This window comes from Apium graveolens, chromosome 5 (genome assembly GCF_009905375.1).
Source record: "Apium graveolens cultivar Ventura chromosome 5, ASM990537v1, whole genome shotgun sequence".
NCBI lineage: Eukaryota > Viridiplantae > Streptophyta > Magnoliopsida > Apiales > Apiaceae > Apium > Apium graveolens.
Genome location: NC_133651.1, coordinates 64,809,434 through 64,829,486, shown reverse-complemented (window position 1 = coordinate 64,829,486; position 20,053 = coordinate 64,809,434). Strand labels below are relative to the sequence as shown.

The 20,053-nt window shown below is 35.5% G+C and overlaps 2 protein-coding genes across 7 annotated transcripts; one reads left to right on the top strand and one right to left on the bottom strand.

The window, feature by feature from the left end:
• LOC141724108 (serine/threonine-protein kinase BSK7-like) lies at positions 1 to 13,820 on the top strand. Of its 3 annotated transcripts, XM_074526100.1 has the most exons (11): positions 1 to 332; positions 415 to 434; positions 505 to 635; positions 1,152 to 1,189; positions 1,665 to 1,798; positions 1,889 to 1,994; positions 4,886 to 4,971; positions 5,158 to 5,346; positions 11,377 to 11,529; positions 11,696 to 11,809; positions 13,364 to 13,820. In XM_074526100.1, exons 1-11 carry the CDS (start codon positions 251 to 253, stop codon positions 13,613 to 13,615), a joined length of 1,305 nt encoding a protein of 434 aa, XP_074382201.1. In that variant the 5' UTR covers positions 1 to 250; the 3' UTR covers positions 13,616 to 13,820. The 3 variants fall into 3 exon arrangements, with proteins under 3 accessions (XP_074382201.1, XP_074382200.1, XP_074382202.1); XM_074526099.1 differs by having other exon boundaries at positions 4 to 332; positions 415 to 635; positions 1,152 to 1,287; XM_074526101.1 differs by lacking the exons at positions 1 to 332; positions 415 to 434 and adding an exon at positions 939 to 987 and having other exon boundaries at positions 497 to 635; positions 1,152 to 1,287.
• A 316-nt stretch (positions 13,821 to 14,136) lies between these two features.
• On the bottom strand, positions 14,137 to 20,053 carry LOC141724110 (F-box/kelch-repeat protein SKIP4). 4 transcript variants are annotated; one of them, XM_074526102.1, is made up of 4 exons: positions 19,917 to 19,980; positions 18,915 to 19,533; positions 15,204 to 15,704; positions 14,137 to 15,050 (listed from the first exon to the last, which is right to left on the bottom strand). In XM_074526102.1, the coding sequence occupies exons 2-4, from the start codon at positions 18,992 to 18,994 to the stop codon at positions 14,450 to 14,452; spliced, it is 1,182 nt and encodes a 393-aa protein (XP_074382203.1). In that variant the 5' UTR covers positions 18,995 to 19,533; positions 19,917 to 19,980; the 3' UTR covers positions 14,137 to 14,449. The 4 variants fall into 4 exon arrangements, with proteins under 4 accessions (XP_074382203.1, XP_074382204.1, XP_074382205.1 ...); XM_074526103.1 differs by having other exon boundaries at positions 15,204 to 15,689; XM_074526104.1 differs by lacking the exon at positions 18,915 to 19,533 and having other exon boundaries at positions 14,140 to 15,050; positions 15,204 to 15,689; positions 19,917 to 20,053.

Here is a 20,053-nt window from a genome sequence, read left to right as displayed (position 1 = left end):
GACATGATCTAGCTAAATTTTAGTGCAGACATATTTTTTTTTGTGTGTGTGTGTGAAAGAGTAAAGATATACACTGGTTCAGTTGCATTCCGAATATATGAAATTCGCAGTTATAAGTTGGATTCTGCTAATAGTTTTGTGTTGAGAGATTAAGGGGCTTGAGATTAATTTAAATTGATTTATGATCCTTACTTGTACTCGATTTGCCTGTATAGGAACATAATTTGGAATTAGTGGTAATTAGATTGACATGGGGTCTCAAGGCTCTAAACTCATTCCTTGTTGCTTGGTTTCAGAATATCAGGCGTCGATAGTTGAGGCACCAGATACTGGTATCTGAATTCTTTATAATGTTTTTTCTACTTTTTGATATGTATTTCAAATTATTGATGTTGGATCCTGTAATTGGTGCAGGGGATGATGTTGGGGATGAGGCAGCTAGCTTGCCTGCCTTCAGTATATTCACATTCAAACAACTCAAAAATGCGACATCTGGTTTTGCAGTTGAAAATATCGTCTCTGAACACGGTGAAAAAGCTCCAAATGTTGTTTATAAAGGGAAGCTGGATAATCAGAAGAGGATTGCGGTTAAGCGCTTTGACAGATTGGCTTGGCCTGATTCCCAGCAGTTCGTTGTATAAGCAATGCTCATCCCGTTCATTCAATCATTTTGTCTGTCCATTATTTAATGATTTATTCAATAAACTATCCTCTATTGTCCTTGGCCTTCATGTTTACTATCTCACAAGTCCCACCTACTTGAAGCGATCCACCTTGTCTTTTTTTTTTTTCCATTGTCAGCACTGCACACCATGAAATTTTGGCTGCATTTTTTACATGGTCTTTCACTCTTTCTTCTTGGGTAATATTCATGAGCCATGCACACTTAATTTAAGCTTCCTTGCCTTCCAAAATGAATTTCTTTTCTTTCTCTGCAGATATTTCATTATTGTCTTACCTTTCAGATAGAATTTCCTACTATATTCTGTAAGCTATAATTTCCTGCTTTAATTCTTGCCTTATGTAACAACCACTTGTCTCTGCTAATGCTTATTATCTTTAGTTCATCACCGATATACATTAAGCACATATGGGTATGAGGGTATCCCTTTTTGTCTGTATTAAGCATATTTTTCCTATGTCACCTTCAGGAAGAAGCAAGATCCGTGGGTCTACTTCGTAATACAAGGTTGGCAAATTTGCTTGGATGTTGTATTGAAAATAATGAGAGGTTACTTGTTTGCGAATACATGCCCAATAATACACTTGCGAAACACCTTTTTCACTGTAAGTTGGACGCCACATCAATATTTATTTTATAATCATCCATCCACATATATAGGCATACATTTTGAAGTATTTGAGACCACTATATCTTCACCAAAAGTTCTTTGAAGTTTTGAATTTTTTGGATTTTGAGGTTTTTACTTCTGGCTAAACAATGCCCTTGTAATCAACTCAGTAATGCTCCCCATATATAGCTGTAAAAACCTCTTATAGGAATAACTTCAACACAGTTGAATGTCCCCTTCTTATAGGAAGAATATACTTGATTCTGTTTTTCTGGGCCAGGAATGGAAATAAACCATAGTAAATGTGTTGAAAAATTAATCACACTTACTACTTAGTATACTCTGTGGCAATCATATACTCTACTGAACCAGGGGAGACACAACCAATAAAGTGGGCAATGAGATTAAGGGTGGTTCTACATCTTGCTGAAGCTCTTAAATATTGTACAAGTAAAGGTTGTGCCTTGTATCATGACCTTAATGCTTACAGAGTTCTCTTTGATGGGGTAAATGTGTATATAAAGTCATTACGGTGCTTTAATTCCTAAAAGGTTTTTCAGCAATGTCTCTGAAATTATACTGGGTACTATTTGCAGGATGGCAATCCTAGACTTTCGTGCTTTGGCCTAATGAAAAATAGCCGAGATGGAAAAAGTTACAGTACAACTTTGGCATTTACTCCTCCAGAGTATTTAAGAACTGGTATGAATCTGTTCAAACAGGTTTTTTCTATATATATAACCATCTTGAGGTCATAAGCATGTACCATATTCCTTTAATCTATTATGTCGATCTTTTCAGAAGTAATTCCAGTTACTATCATCTAGTCCTTTATTGTTCTGTAAATGGAGTAGAACACAGAAATTGCTTGCTGGAATGATTTTTTTGAAACTTGTGCTTCAGCTTTCTTTTGGAGTTTTTTTTTCTGAAGTTCATACCTTATTTAAGAATTAATTAGAATACTAGTCGGTAACCGGAAACCGTGCTAAGCATGAGCCCGAAATTAAAAATAATATCAAGTTATTATTTTCTTAAAATTGAATCTCATAATCCGCACGAAATATATATCGAAATTTAATAAATAAATATTAAATTATGTATTAAAAAATATCGAATTTAAGTGTAACTCTGAAATTCCACCTTATAATTCTAATTATGCACTTGTTGGATTAATACTCCTTACAATCCTAACTTAGGTGAATACAAGGGATTAAATTTTTAAAGTGAATGCAGGGTATAACTGTAATTACAGAGTTTGATTAAAAAAAATAGAAATCTACCATTAAAAATACATTACGTACTCATATAACTCCCCTATATACTTATAACTCCCCTGCGTACTTAAATGCAATTTTCTCATTTACTTATATAAATCTAATATGTTAAATTTTATTAATACAATTATTTAAAAATAAACCGACACTTGGATATACACCGACAAATAAAAATTGAAGTGAAAACAAAGTTTAGTGAGAGTATAAGTTAATTTGTGTTAGTTGAGATTTAATTATATGAAAATTTTAAAATAGTTATATATGTAAGTACCAAAGTTTGGTACTTCCATGTTTAAAAAAACATGATTTCGCTTATAAGTATAGATAGTTGATAACCTGTGCGAAATACGGGTCTGAAATAGTATTTGTAGAGAATTGAATTCATAATCCGTGAAACACGGATTGAAATTAATATATTAATATCAAATATAAATTGGTATTTGCAAAGAATAGCTATGTGGTTAAAAGGAATCAAATTACTTATGAAATTTCACGGTATAATTCTAATTCTGCAGTGTTTTACTTGATATACAAATCTAATATATTAGTTTTGTTTTTAAGAAACGAATTGTATATTTATCTTAAGAAGCAAATATTTGTTATTTTAGATAATTTAATATTAATTAAAATTGTTTAATAATTATCTTACAATTAGCTTTTTCAATATAGTTTATTTAATATTACTTAATTATTGATAAAAAATATTTTTCAAATTAAAAGTAAATAGATGTTATTATACATAATTTAATATTACTTAATATACTCTAAATACACCCATAAACTTGTTATTGTTAAAAAAAGTTTTTTAGCTTAAAAGTAAATAAACAATGTGATGAATAATAACAAATACAATCATGTTAGTAATATACTTAGTAGTTAGTAGTTTTTCAAATTAAAAGTAACTATTGTTATTTTACTTAATTTAACGTATCTTAATAAAATTTTAATATAATTCATATATTTCCTTAAAAAATATTTTTTATTTTATAATAGTAAATAGATGATTGGATGGATACTAACTAATTTGAAAATAAAGTTTACACATAATAGAAGTCGATTTGTGTGGAAAACAAAGTTTATAGAGAATATAAGCCGATTTATGTTGAAAACAAAAATTTACAGAAAATAGAATTCAACTTATATCAAGTGATTATCAAAATTTGGTAATTTGAGACTTTTAGTACGAAATTATACATGATTTCGTATAGACTAGTTAGATGCATTATTATAGCTAATGTACTTTATACCAGTGCCAAGATGCCCACAAATTCCATCAAGTCGGGCTTTATTCGGGCTTTAAAAGCCCGATTTTTCTAAAAATAAATTGGACCGAGCTTTTCAAAAAATCAGGCCGGACTGGATTTCGACAAAAATACGAGGCATGTTTTAGGCCTGCGGGCAGGGCCGGATCGGGCCAAACCGAATTTTATCCGGGATTTTCTATTTAAGTATTAAATATCATTTTATATATCATACATTGATTTATGAGTAATTTAAATATTCAAAAAAATAATATCCTAAATTATGAAATATAATAGTTTGGATACTAAAATAAATAAAAGAATGGGCGCAGAGAAGGTCAAATAAAATCTACAATGTGTGATGTCCTGGTCATGTTAAGAGTTTAACATAAAATTAACATTGTGATGTCCTGGTCATGTTAAGAGTTTAACATAAAATTAACATGTTAAAATTGATAGTATGTAACAGCAAAAGATTGTGCAAAGTTTGCACAGACCATTATGGCAAATAGCAAGTTAAAATATTATTGCCTCCCTGTGATTGTCCTCAATTTACACTACCAGTAGACTGCAGACAACTTAGACTAAATATTTATTATTAACCCAAAATTTTAATTGTTGTTTTTAATATACTAAATAAACCAACCAACCAAATATTTTATAAAAAAATATTAAAAATATTATATATGTTTAAAGTTAATATAAAAATTGGATTTTTATCTTGGCTTTTGAAAAAACTAGGATTTTATTTGGACCGAACCGGACTTTTATCCGAGCTTATTTAAATCCGTACCTTTTTAAATTCAGGCTTTTCGGGTTTCGGGCCAGTCCTAATTTTGAAGAAAAAAGGAGGCCCGGATAAGGCCCTCGGGCCGGGCCGGACTTTTCTCCGGATAGGGCTTTTCGGGATTTTGTCCGATTCTGATTGGATTTCGGGCTTCAGATTTTTCGAACATATATATACCAGTGTGACAATGTACTTTAGAACCTTTTGTGCTGTTGCTTTCAGATGCCAGAATATCTGGATGACATACTGATAATTTGATAATCTTGTCTCTTGGATCTTCTGTTGTTGTAGGGAGAGTGACGCCAGAAAGTGTGATATATAGTTTCGGAACACTCCTGCTGGATCTTATTAGTGGAAAACACATTCCTCCTAGTCATGTAAGTATGCAGTTCTTCCCCCCCCCCCCAAAGTCTGAAAATGAAATGGGCTTCATTTGAGAAAGAATGCAGAAGGCTGGGACTTCAAACTATAATTCTATTGCTTGGTGATTCTGTTTAAAACGTATGAAGATGTCCATATATTGATCAGGTGTTCTAAATTTGGTACCCGGGAAACTGTTTCAGGCCCTTGACCTGATACGTGATAGAAACCTTCAAATGCTGACAGATTCCTGCTTGGAAGGGCAATTTTCTAGTAATGATGGAACTGAGCTGCTACGCTTGGCTTCCCGTTGTTTGCAATACGAACCACAAGAACGACCATATATAAAATCATTAGTCTTGGCTCTGACTCCATTACAAAAGGAAATTGAGGTCAGTAACTGTTTTTAATAAAAGTGTCTGAAAGATCAGTTGCTCGACTATTACGTTGCTGGTCTTCTAAAAGATTTGTATCAAGAATATAACCTTACAAGTACAAGTTTGTATCTAAATTTTACCTTACATGTCTAACAAAAGAGATATGGTATTCTCTAGTGCAAAAGCATTTATTTTGCTGCTGGACCTTATAGACTAGCTAAAATCTTATAATGCAACTTATGAAGATTTTCTTGTCCTGAAGACATAAAAACTTACCGTGTATCAGTGAATCATGAAAGAGTGAATAAGGGTGTTGATAACTCTGGTGAGGACCGTTCCTGGACCTTCTGGGTATAAATGAGGTGTAGCTGCTGGTTGGGCGCCTGCAAAACAACACCGGAAGGGAGGTTTGGCTCCCACGGCGCCTCCGGTGTAAGAATAAGAACAGGGTTTTTGGAGAAGATGAAGATGTATGTGTAATGGAAAGGTTGCTGTGTGTGTATGGATATATCAGAGAGAGTGAGTGTGCAAGAATGTATATATTTTCTAACCCCTAAACCCTTCAGCCTTGGGGGTATATATAGCCCAAAGGTAGGGTTTAGGGGTTGTTACCTCTAAATCAGGGCCGTTGGATCCTGGGAGCAGAGGACGCCTGACTTGGGTGGATTGCTTACACGTGTCCAGGGGAGGACCACCTCCAGAGTGTCCTAACGGCCCTCTGACACGCGTCGTGCTTGTCTGGTGTGTTGGTTGTTGATAGCTGTCACAGTCACGTGCCCACGTACCCTTCCTTGGCGGGTTGCGGGATGTGCATGTGTTTGCTGGGACCCCCTCGTGGTGGTCTTAGCCCTGATCCGGATCCGGGTAGGCAGGTGGTCCGGGTCCAGGGTTGGATCCGGATCCGGGTCATGGGATGGACCCGGGCCCGGTCTCTCCATTTGATTGTTCTGGGAGAGGGGGGTCTTGATCCATCGATCGAGCCTGGTACCCTTTAGATCCAGGTTAAATCCTAGTCGGGTCTCTTATACCCTATCATTTGCCCTCCACTCCCTTATGCAGATTTTCTGGATGAGGGAGTAGAGTAGGATTACATGGTTGCCTTAGGAGAAAAATTTCTGCTCCTGGTTGCCCCCCAATCCGGATCTGGTGTAGTAGATGCCAATCCGGATTAAGGTAGAATGGTTGATGCCTTCGAAAAATTTCTGCTCCTGGTTGCCCCCCAATCCGGATCTGGTGTAGTAGATGCCAATCCGGATTAAGGTAGAATGGTTGCTGCTTTAGAAAAATTTCTGCTCCTGGTTGCCCCCCAATCCGGATCTGGTGTAGTAGATGCCAATCCGGATTAAGGTAGAATGGTTGATGCCTTAGAAAAATTTCTGCTCCTGGTTGCCCCCCAATCCGGATCTGGTGTAGTAGATGCCAATCCGGATTAAGGTAGAATGGTTGATGCCTTAGAAAAATTTCTGCTCCTGGTTGCCCCCCAATCCGAATCTGGTGTAGTAGATGCCAATCCGGATTAAGGTAGAATAGTTGCTGCTTTAGAAAAATTTCTGCTCCTGGTTGCCCCTAATCCGGATCTGGTGTAGTAGAGATATCCGGATTGACCTTGGGTAATTTTCTCTTCCAAATCTGTATCCGGTTGACAATGACCCGGCTTAGGGCTCTTGATCCGGGTAAGGGGCCGTGGAATTTGAAAAGTCGAGGAGTTGTAACGTCTTTCAGTTTATTCCCTCCCACGAATTTGAATTTTTGGGCAGTTATTTCCTAAAAACTCGGCCCATAATCATTATGGGTTTAATTTGCATTTATATGTGTGTAATTACACAAATATATGTATTATTTTTTTTGTAACTGCTTCTGGAACCAGTAGGATCCTGCCACGTGGCAGGGGTAGTTGTCCTCATTTATGCCTATAAAAGGCCGACCCCCCTTCTCTTCTTCTTTTCTTTTTTATTCATCATCAAAAGGAAAATCAACAGTCACTTAGTTCTCTCTTCATTTTCTCTCGTTTTTCTGTGAAGTGTCGTGCTCTTGGTTGATTCTTGCCGCCGCGTGTCGCTGCTTTCTCCATCCATCTTCAATTGACTTGTAAGATCTCTTCTTTCTTGTTTTTTCAATTTGTTCTCCGATTTTGCTTTTCGAATTTTGATTTTTCATGCTTGAGATTCGGTTATATGTCTTCGAATTGGTAATGGAAATCGAGGTTTTTGGTTGTTTTTGTTGCTTGGTTTTTTGTTTATTTGTAGATCTGTATGTTTCTCTGTGTTTTAGGCTCGATTTTTGTTGATTTGTATGGGTTTTTCGTTTGATTTTTCTGGGTTTTTTGGGGCTGTTCTTCGTGTTCTTGGAAGAAAATGTATGTATGTATATGAAAAGTGTGTGTGTTTTGCTCTTTGATTCTCAAAATAACTGTTTGTGGGTTAGGGTTTTTGCTTTGGACCCGGGTAGGGGGTATCAGATCCGGATCCGGTTTAGTATATTTGGGTAGAATTGCATGCCTTAGGATATGTAATTTGTGTTTGGTTGCTCTGGATCCGGGTCTGGTTGTTTGCCATGAGGATACGGATACATGGGTTTGGTTTTAAGTTTTTGGTTGCTATGGATCCGGATCTGGGTATTTGCCATCAAGATCCGGGTCTATGGTTTTGGATTGTAGTTAACATGATCCGGATCATTGATGTTTTTCCGGGTTGGACTTGCATTGGTGGTCCGGATCATTAGGTTATGGTAAAACTAACATAACGTACCTGATCCGGACCGCTTAGTAAAACGAATAAAATCTGTAGGGCCCAGGCTAACTGACCTTCATTTTAATAGGTATATGGTCCAGACTAAGGAGCGGGCTAGGAAAGTCTATAACTGCTACCCCAACTTTTCTGACGAAGAGAGTGACCCGGATTTATCTGGTAGAGAACAGATCCGGGGCGAGATGGTGAGGAAAGGGTCCGGATCTGTGGGAACAATTACGAGCTTCCGGTTCAAGAGGCTTCTGGAGAACTCTGTTATCTTTACACCAGAGGGCCGCTGGTCGAACATTAAATACCACTTTGTGAGGAAACCTGACGAGTTCGATAATAGCATTTACTATGCCCGGGTCAGGTATGAGAGGCATGAGGATGGTCACCCGGGAGTGTATAATCAGGGTGCCCTAGAAGATATTTTTGCTTCGTTTGGGATTAGACGAGATCATTACCAACTGAAGGATTTTTATGCGGAGGCTGACCCGGTCGACATGGACAAAGCAATCCGGGCCGCATTTCAGTTAACTCCTGATATTGCGTGGAGGTAGCCGGAACCTCATGAGAGGATTTTTCACCGCCCCTCAGATGGCTTCGTTCCGGTGTGGCTGGAGCACTTAAGATCCGGGTGGAGCCCTCGCTGCCACATTTTTATCAAACATTTGTGCAAGTACGTCTTCAAAATATCCCCAATGCAAATAACCCCAAACGACATTAAGTCTATGACCTGGTTAATAGCTTGTTGCAACAAGGCCAGGCTCCTGCCCACTTTCAAATTGTTCCATCAGATTTTCTATCTTTCTCGATCAAGCCATAAACCATTTTATGAGCTTAGGTTCCGGGCAGCAGAATGTGGCTTTGGTCCGGGTAGGTCTAAACCGGTCATGCACTAGACCTCTTTGAAACACTGGAACGGGGAGATCCTTATGTTAAAAGGTTTTGACTTAGAATTTCTCCCTTATTTTACAACTGGGGAAGTTAACACAAAGTTCAATCCGGAGATCTTAGATGGAGAGGCGGTAGATCAAATGAGGAAGTTCTGTGGTAGTCTCGGGTTCCAGCCAACCCGGGATACTTTTATGAATCATAAATTGCTTTTCCAACTCGGATGTAAGTTTTTCTTTAATCTGTGCTGCTTGTGATCCGGATCCCTAGCCCTGCTTGACGATCCGGATTACGGTTCCTTTTTCTTTTTACTTGTAACTAGCTTGGATAGAATGTTGGCCTTTGACCCGGGTCCCTTGTTTTGACTGATGATCCGGATCAAAGTTTAGTTAGCTTTTTTACTTGTAACCTGTTTGAATAAAATGTTTTCCCATGATCCGGATCATTGTACATTCTGCTTTGTTGTCCCTTGACCCGGTTTACTGTGGTATTTTCTTTCCGGTTTTGGTTGCTTTGTCCAGTATATTTATTTTGTCCTGATAGTTCTCTTCTCCCCTTTTGCAGGTTTGCCGCATTACAATCCTTCATTCAGAGCGATAATGTATTCTTCAGCTTATGCAGCAGCTTTCAACTCTCTGGGCTTGGCCTATAAGACAATAAAAGGGGCCCCTGGGACCGGATCCGGATCCGCGGATGCTGAGGGTGGTGCCGAGTCCTCTGCCCCCCGGAACGTGGCCGATCCGGGTAATGTGCCCTTGAACGAGGACCCAGAGGTCCAGGAGATTTCTGAGGAGGGCCCTCCTTCAAAGGAGAGGAAGTCTGCCCCGGGAAAGCCTCCCCGCGGAAAAACCGTTGTCACTGACAGGGTCGTTTGCGATTCGGATGGGAAGGGCCCGGACGGGGGTCCTATCAAAATAGGGACAAAGAGCCTGGTTGACCTAGCCGGGTTCATGTCCAGCATCCCTTCCGAAGAGGACTGGGAGGAGGTTGAGGGGTACCGCATGGCGGCTGCCTTGAAGAGGGTTACTGGGCAATGAGGGCAGGTAATTTTTGAATTTCCAAGTCCTTAGTTCCGGTTTGTGCCTCCCATTATTTTATGTACTTATTTTTTGTCTTTTGTCAGCTCGGGAGTGCCATATCTATATGCTCAGATGTTGCCTTTACGGAGATCTGGGAGGACAACAACCAGACTAATATTGAGAAGATACGGGCTGATACTTTGCAGGGAGAGCTGGAGGAAGCCCGGGAGGGATTTCGGACTGTCGAGTCCGGGTTGAATGAGAAGCTGAAGAATGCAGAGGACCGGGCTGAGGGGCTTGCCAAGGAGGTGGAGAGGCTGAAAGGTGAACTCGCTGCCAAGGAAAGCTTGAACAAGGAGGCTATAATTGCCGAATTCAAGGCCAGCGATGTTTATGATTTCGAGATTGCCCAAGCCGGGGTGCCTGAAGTCCGCAGATCCTGGGTTTTTGTTGAGCGTCATATCAAGACCGACCCCTTGGCATCCTGGGAGAGCTTCATCCAGAAGTTCCTTGCTGCGAAGGCTGCAGTTGAGCAGGGTCAGGGGGAACCGGAACCCTACGAAGGCCCCACCCCCAGCTGCCTTTAGATCCAGACCAGCCTTAATAAGTCTTCTTAAGTCCTGATATTATCTCCTGATAAATATCTTCTGATATCTTAAGTTCTGATAACTTAGGTTCTGATATCTTAAGTTCTGACTTCAGTATAAATACTGATTTTCAATTAAGTCCTGATTTGTTCTGTTAGTTAAGATCTGAAAACTAAACACAAATCATTATTAGACATGACATCACAAATATATCTAACATCATGACACTTCCTCCGCTTGAGAATGAGGTCGATAGTTTCTATTCTCATCGCTGGCACTCGACAAACAACCTTAGATCAATTTATTCAGCTAAAAATAAGAGATAAGACAGAAATAAATTTGCATGAATGATTTCTTTTCAAATATCATTGAACCAGTGATTTGAAAGCATTTTACAACCTGACAATGACTGTTACACAAATGCATCTTGCCATAATCTATTAATTCTAGTATTTTGGCAGAATTTTTTCCAACATATGCACGCGTCTTAGGATCTTGTGCTTTTCGGTTTTATGCTCTTATTAGTGAAATTTATTCGTTGTAAATAGGGTCGGTAGCCGAAGCATAGAAATTAAAGTAGAAGATTTCCATTATGAGTATAGATTCATATTAGCAAGAGATGCTTTAGACATCAAACTTTAATACTAGATATTTAAGATTTTGCAAAATTATCTTGGTTGAAAGCCTATGAAACTTGTTTTTTTATCAGATGGTACTATGGTAGAAGTTATCCTTATACTGCATTCTTTCTTGTTATGTTAATTGTCAACATAGAATGTATCATATTAATTGATATGTTTGATCATTGTAATTCAGGTTCCTTCATCTGTTTTGATGGACCTTGCAAGCACTGCTTCATTCTTACCTCAAACCCCATTAGGCGAAGCTTGCTTAAGAATGGACTTGACTGCAATCCACAAAATTTTAGAGAAGATTGCTTACAAATACGACGATGGAATGGCGAATGAGGTTAGATAAAAAAATTTAGTCTTTTGTCCAATTTGATTTCAGTAGGTAACCATTTAGAACATCGGTATTCACCTCGTCATATTAATAATTTAATCCTGAATCCTGATGCAATCATTAGTCAGACTTGTGTATGTTCTCCTGCTCATTTTGCCTTTCACAACTGCAGCTCTCATTCCAAATGTGGACAGAACAGATGCAAGAATCATTAGAGTCGAAGAAAAAGGGTGATGCTGCATTCAGGCAGATGGAATTGCAATCTGCAATTGAGTGCTATACGCAGGTTACTATTTTGTTCTGTATGGATCAGTTTTTTTTGATGGGTTAATACTTTATAGGATTTGCAATTTAAGCAACCTTTGTGGCAGGCCAGGTATACCGATGAATATAGGGAAAATAAATTGATAAGTCCTTGAACTATTCCTGTTTTATTCAATAGGTTCCTGAACAAAAGATTCCGTAAATTGGGTCCTTCAACTTTTAAATTTTTTTGGATCAGGTCCTTCCGTTAAAAAGATTCTGACGCCGTCAGAATCTTGCTGTAGTGAATTTGACTAAAATTCAACAAAAAAATGAAATTTGACACAAAAAAATGAAATTAAGACATAAAAAATAACATCACATGCTATGCACATGACTTTTAAAATGTTATATTGTAACTTAAAATCAATATAATGTTAAAATCAATATAATTTTTTAACCTAAAAATTTATTATTTTTATTAATTAATTTAATTTAATTTATACTAAAATGTTAGGTCTAACATAAATACAGTGTGAAATCTATTCCAATTACCTAAAATTCAAATCCTATATTCTTATAAGTGAAATGATACGTATAATTTAAATGAAAAAAATAGTATTACAAAATTGAGATATCTTTAAATAAACAATTAAAATCCATTTAATTATAATAAGATTAATAAATCAGTTAAGTGGCAAAGTTCAATTAACCAAAAATTATAATAAAATTCTAATGGTAAAACAAACGAACTAAAATATTAATATCAAAATATGAGTACCGTCCTACCAATCGTTGTTTTAATAATATAATAATATAGATGTGTTATATCATTATTAAATTTTAAATAACTATATATCATTATACGCATTATACAAATTTATTTTCAAATTTAAGATCATACCTATCTAGATTTTTTAACCCATTCATAGTATGAAATCCATTTATGTCATTAATTTCATAAATACATATATATTGTATTTTATTATCTTTTATAGTTTATTTGTTTCATAATATAAAATAAATGTTATATAAAAATAAAATCTTAATATTAAAAGTAGCCCGCACTGATAATATGTTATGTGTATGTACATGAATAGCGGATTCTGTTAACGTCTGTATATGAACTAGTATGTCTTTTTTTATTTAATTACGTTTTTCTATCAATTTACACGTCAGCTAACGATATTGTAAAGTTAACTGCCAAGTCATTAAGATTCTAACGGCGTCAGAATCTTTTTAATGGAATGACCTGATCCAAAAAAAAATTAAAAGTTAAACGACCCGATTTGCGGAATCTTTTGTTCAGGGACCTATCGAATAAAACAGGAATAGTTCAGGAACGTATCATTTAATTTTCCCATGAATATATTTAATATGAAAAAAAATTCCATATAAATACTCTTAAACAACAGGGCATATAAACTATGATGCATGTTTTGGCATTATAAACCTTGTTATATGCCATAGAGAAGTCCCACATAAGTCAGATTAACCAACTTGCCTCAACAGTCTCTGAAACCTTGCCATATATAAAATTTTAATGTTGAATCTAAGTTCAAGAAAGTCTTATTAATTTAGGCGTATCGTCTTGCAGTTTGTTAATTATGGACCAGTGGTATCTCCAACTGTCATTGCTCGACGTAGTTTGTCGTATCTCATGTGTGACATGCCACAAGAAGCACTAGGTGATGCAATGCAAGCCCAGGTAATTTCTCCAGTTTCACACATTGCGTTGTATCTACAAGCAGCATCCCTTTTTGCCCTTAAAATGGATAAAGAAGCACAACTGGCACTCAAGGAGGGCTCAGCACTTGAAGCTAAAAGAAACAAAACCTCTGAACACTAAAATACTTACATACAGACCTGTAAAAGTAATGTTCATTCATTTTTCTCTCCTAAAAAATTATAAAATATATTTATCAAATTCTTTCTTGTTTCCACCCTCTCAATTTTCAAATTTATCTTGTAAGTTGTAGAACTTTGAGCGATGAGAATATTATTGTATGTAGCATTATGGTATAGAAACTGACATTGTTTTGGTGTTTGTAATCTTCAAATCTTCCATCGTTCGGTGTTTGTAACATGATAGGGGGTCATGAAATGTGAAGCTGTCAAAGGTCACTTCTTACTTTTATCTTCAAACATTTCATATTCACCAACTAAGATTTTACAAAGTTCGTTAATGGATAATGCATGGGGGTTGTGCCCGAGCTTCCCTATTATGTTTGATGCCAGTCTAGGAGAGTTGTTTCGAACAAGAACCTAGTGCTCATTTTGTTGGGTTTCCAGTTCAGATGATTGAGAGTATTGCCGCATGTTTATTCATTCTATTGCAAAGTAGCAAAATGTAGAGAATTCTAGCTGGCAGCGGAACTTAAACGTAAACAATCTACTATCAGCCATAGCTTCTACCAAATCCTTGCCTGAGACTTGTGTCTTCAGAAGTATATCATCGTGTTTCATAACAATTATAAACACAGAGTTACAGGAATGACATCGAAAGGCTTGAGGGGGAAATGGGAATCTCAGTATGAAGCAATTTAATGTCATAAAAAGGACACGACAGTCGACAGGCATATATATTAGATACGTCATGAGAGACGAAACAACAATATCAACTTCTAAATTGTACTCACTTGCAGCCCCAAGCCATGAATAGGTTTCCAATTTCAATATCAACTCAAATTGCAACATATTTACAGCTGAGTACAGACTCTTCTGAAGTTAATCTTGGTAAAGATGAACTCACCAGCAGTCCATCCATACTCCCTGCAGCATTCCCAACATTAAATACCACTGTGCTAAGGCCCTTTCCAACAACATATATTCTTTTCCCGATAGCAACAAGCTGGCATGGCGGCCTTGTTAGTAAAGGTGAAAGCCTCCCAACTGCCACCCACTCTCTAGTATCCTTTTTCCACAACATCAGTCTAGTTCCTGAACTCTGATCTAACACGTAAAAGTTCCCGTCTACGACAACACCGGGACCCCGCCAACCAGACACCATATCACTATCTGCATGCTGCCATGTGCCATTTGATGGTTCATATACAACGGCATACACATCGGACGACACTGCAGAAGATCCGCAGCGTATATAGATCTTCCCATCCAAGACCACAGAGTCTTCAATATCAGGAACAATGTTTGGGTCTACATGGGAGTTCCAGCTATTTGTGCAGTTGTCAAATGTGTCCCAGGAATGTGGATCACTGGATCCCGATCCTATGCCCCCAATAGCATACATCTTGTCATCCAAAGCTGCACAAGCAAAATAGCACCTGAAAGCATTAAATCAAACAGAAGATTTTTAACAAAAAATTAGTAGGCACATTAACATAATGTACTCCACCCACTATAATGTAAAATTAGGCTATATGCAAAACTTAAAATTATAACAGAACAAGACTAGAGAAAAGAATAAACATCCATACCTCGCTGTTGACAGGGAAGGAGCTTCATTCCAAGTGTTCATGGCGGCATCATAGGAGTAAACTTCATTAGTGGCATCTTGAATCCAACCACAGCCACCCATCAGATAAATTTTCCTTCCCAACACTTCAAATCCCATTCCTTTCCTCTTCAAACTGCCAGGTGGAAGGTTTTGAACACGCTTCCAACCCTTTTTTGACATGTTAGGATCCAACATATAGAAACTAAGATTTTCAGATTTATCTCGACACAAAGCATATATCCAAGTCTCAGCCAGATTATGCTTCTGACGGTAAGAATGCCACTCTTGACTACAAACCAATTCCCTCCATCTCTTTGAAACGCATTTGAGGTTTGCATGATACTTCCTTGGAATCCTTGCTAGACACAAGATGGCAATGTCATCGGGGAGCCCGTGTAATATTGATGATTGCTCAAGATTTGTTTGATTAGTCCCTGATCCACTAGCTGTAAGTTCCATATCACAGCTGCAAAGCCAGGCCCTGCCGATTATTAATTAATTTTATAATGTGCCTAATATACCTAGTAAAAGACTATCATCACATAAATTTTGAACTTTTGTCTTCACAAAGTAAATGCAATAATTCCAGACCACCCCTTAAAAATTATTTTATAGAATTAAACACAGCCTCATTATAACATTACAATTGTCAAAGACAGCCAACCCAAATTCTCATGCCATCAGCATTTCCGCACCGAAATTCATCTTTAGTTCTTCAAAGTACTCAGTAGCCTAAGAAAGTCCAACAACTTTCTTATATAAGCTCTTAAGTCCAATTATAAGGAATTTGGCATAAAATGACACTCCAACAGTGTCTTAGAGGTTCTCTAAGAGCAAGTCCAACAACTTCTTTAAACATACTCTTAGGTCCAAATATAAGGAATATGACATAAAATTGCACTCCAACAGTGTCTTAGTGGTTAATTATATCACTAAGACACCTCTCTCAGATCAACTCCAACACCCTCCTTGCACTTTCTCTATAATTAATATAATAAAATTGCCTCTTAAATATTTAGGAGATAAAATTTAACATTTTCTCCAAAATCCTCCTTAAACTCACTCTCTATTCATTTTATAATAATTTACTATCTATCAATACTATATTATAATAAACGAAACATTAAAAATTTGGTAGTCGGTCGGTCGGTCAGTACTTGGTGAAATTACTTAATTACCCTTAATTAATTATTTCAATTCTAATTATTGGGTCAATCAATTCTAATTCTAATTGATATTGAAGTGAACTTCCTTTATTACTTTACCAATTTCAATTCTATTTTATATCGAACTCTATATCATTATAATTTATATTAAATTCAACTTCTTCTACCAATTTATATTTTAATTCATATCGAGATCTATATTATTCTAATTTGTTACTTCGGGCTAAATTAATAAGCAGACTACATATAATTATTAAGATTTAATTGATATGTCATGTGAATCGGGCTAAGATAAAATAATAATAATACTATCAGTTCTCCTAAAAAAATTATACAAATGAATTTGGATAAACAAAATAATAGATTTTATTTATCCAGGATAAAAAAATACATTATACAATTGATTCAGACTAACACAAAACTAAAAATAAAAATACAATTCGACCAACAAAAATAAAATAATACACACTAGTTATTCAGTCTAAAACAAAATTATCTTATTGACTCACACTTAAAAAAAATAAAATTAAACTAAAAATAATTAGTTTGATTTGGTCGGTGTATTGGGCATCGGGCTAAAATAAAATAATATAAACCACTGATCCGGGATAAATCAAATTAATATTAGACTAAGTATAATTCGTATCGTATTGATGTGAATTAATAATCAAATTTTAATTAAAACATAAATATTATTTTTTTTAAAATACACATAGAATTATCAATAAAACTATATCGTTCAATTAGTAATATTGTCTTTTTCAAATATCTTTTATAGAATAACTGTTAATCGATTAAGTAATCAACATGCTAAAATAATATTTTTTAAGGTCCCAACATAATGAAGACATTATATTTTTACCCTCAATAAAATAATAATTTTGTTATAATAACATTTCCCTCGTTACCAATGCTATCACTTTAAATAAGTTTAAATGTTTTAAAAAGTTATGAACATATACGTCTACTAATATACTCCCTCCGTCCCTCCCAAATGTTTACATTTGGGTTGGGCACGGAGTTCAAGAAAAATGATAAAGTAGTGGAGGAAAGTAAAAAAAGTGAATAAAGTAGTGAGACCGATTAATATTATATGTATAAAGTGTGTATAGTGGAGATAAGTAGTGGATGTAGTTATTTTAAAAATTATAAAAACTTTACTATTTTTGGAAAGTTTTGAAATGTAAACAATTGGAAGGGACGCCCCTAAAAGGAAAGTGTAAACAAATGAGAGGGACAGAGGGAGTAATTATTATGAAATCATATCATTTAAAGTTTTAAATGAACAAAATTAAAAACTGAATTCAATTTTTTTTAAAAAATTATATAATATTAAAAAAAATATGTGTGATCCGTGCATCACACAGGATTTAAGCTAGTAATAATAATTACTAAAGTCATTAATGTTGAATGCATGAGAAAGAAGGGAATAATATAATAATGACTTAGGAGGGATGGTTTCCTTCTCAACAATGAGGAGACATTTGAAGTTCCTAACTTAATAGAGAGTCACAAGGAGCCTATTGGAGATCAATGTTAGCTTTATTTCTTCAAAATTTGACTCCGGAGTCAATGTAATGATAGTGTTGAAGTCTTTAAAGAACCACAAGTCATCCCTTATATGATTTTTATCAATAAAAAATTGATTTCTCTATCTTCTTTTTAGTTATTTTCTCTCTCTTCCTTTCATATCTCATTCAAGTTTATTATTATATAATAGGAGCATCTCCAATAGCCTCTTAACTTAGCTCTTTACTTAGAATTTGAGGAGTAACATGATTTTTTTGCTCCAAGAAAGGCTCTTAAATTCACTAAGACTCTCTTCTCTCTCCTCACTTTTAAGAGTTTCTTTCCCACTCTTAAACAATATTATATTATATATTCATGAAAACAATCTCTTTCTCTCCACTATCTTTTGTCTTTTATGAATTCAACTTTCATTTAATATTAAAAAATTAAATAAGAGTTCATATAAAGAGTATTGTGGAGAATAACACACATTAACTCACCAGCAACCAATATTATATATATTATATTTAGAGTAGAGATGAGGAGTCTCTTGGAGATGCCGTAAGGAGTGAAGATAAGGATCATTGTTGGAGCTGAAATTCAAAATCATGTCTTAAATCACTAAGAGTTAATATTTTATAATATTTATAAGGAACCTACTAGGACACTGTTGAACCTTCTCTAAATCACTAATACATGACCTTCATTCCTCATTATTAAAGAACTACTAGTACTCCCTTATACAGTATTACTTTTATCTATAAAAAAATTATTTCTCTCTCTTCTTTTTATTTTTTTTTCCCTCTCTTCCTTCTCCCTTTTGGTCTTTATCTTTTCAAATTTATTAATATAATAATAATAAGGAAGAAGCATAGGAATCATTGTTGGAGTTCAAATTCAAAATCATATCCTAAATTGCTAAGAGTTAATATTTTAAGTAAGCATAAATACACATGCAAATTTTCAAAATGACTCAAACAAATTTAAGACAGACGGACCAGAAAGTAAGCTTTTACCCTATTGCATTTGTCTCGATATGTTTCTCTCTGATTCTTGAGAAAGGCTTGGAGGACAGCGAACACAAGTTGAGTTCCATGTCTAAATTTGTTAAATTAGTTGAAGTTTGTAAGGGTCGAGAGTGTTGTCATACAATTATACAAAGTCGGCCTTGTACTTGAAGCTCAACCGTTTATTTGCAGTTATTTACAGTGGAACCTTTATCTTATTTGTGTGGAACCAGAAATCATGTAACAAGGTCTTTCCAAATTCTATTCCCGATATTGAAATCTGAAATCTGCAACTTGCGAGCAACCATGCAACAAGTAACAAATAATAATAATAAGGTAAATCTATGTGAATAATACCACGAGCTAAGGTTTGTTTTGACGCTTTTCAATTTAAGTGATCAAATTTTTGTATCTGTTTGAAATATGTATTGATTCTTGCATATATGTTAAATTGTTAGTCTCACTTTTTACATATTTTGACACACACAAGCCGGGGGTCTTTCGGGAAACAGTCTCTTCATTCTTAGGAATGACGGAAATGTTGCGTACATCATATCCTCCCCAGACCCAGCATTAAGCGAGATATACCGGGTATGTTTGGTTTGGTTTGGATTCTTCTTCCTTTTTTCTAACAAAAAATCAATGATTCTATCAGTCAATTAGAGTATCCAGAATCATAATATTCAACCAGCGAAGATTAAACTTCACACAGTTATGTCGAAAAAATCCAATTTTTAACCCAAAATTCCAGTCTTGCTACAGATCAAAACCAGCCATTACTAATCAGATCCACAACCATTTTACAATTCTTGAAAAACCCAAATCAAACATTCATATATACACATACAATCAAAATATATTAAACCTAATTCAAGAATTGAATCAAGAAGCTGAAACGAATTAACACCCAATCGAACAGATCAACAAAAAACAAATGTAGCAATTATATTCATCATACATTTTTTATGTGAATTATGCAATATATATACAAGTTAATTAACGAAAAATTACCAGGGGTTTGAGAATCGATGCGTTTGATAAAGCAGAAATGAAGAAGCAATGACAAACTACACGCAAGCGTAAATGTACGTTTGTGTTGGGGTCACTTTTGTAATAAAATTCTTCTTACTGGGTCAGAGAATAACAAT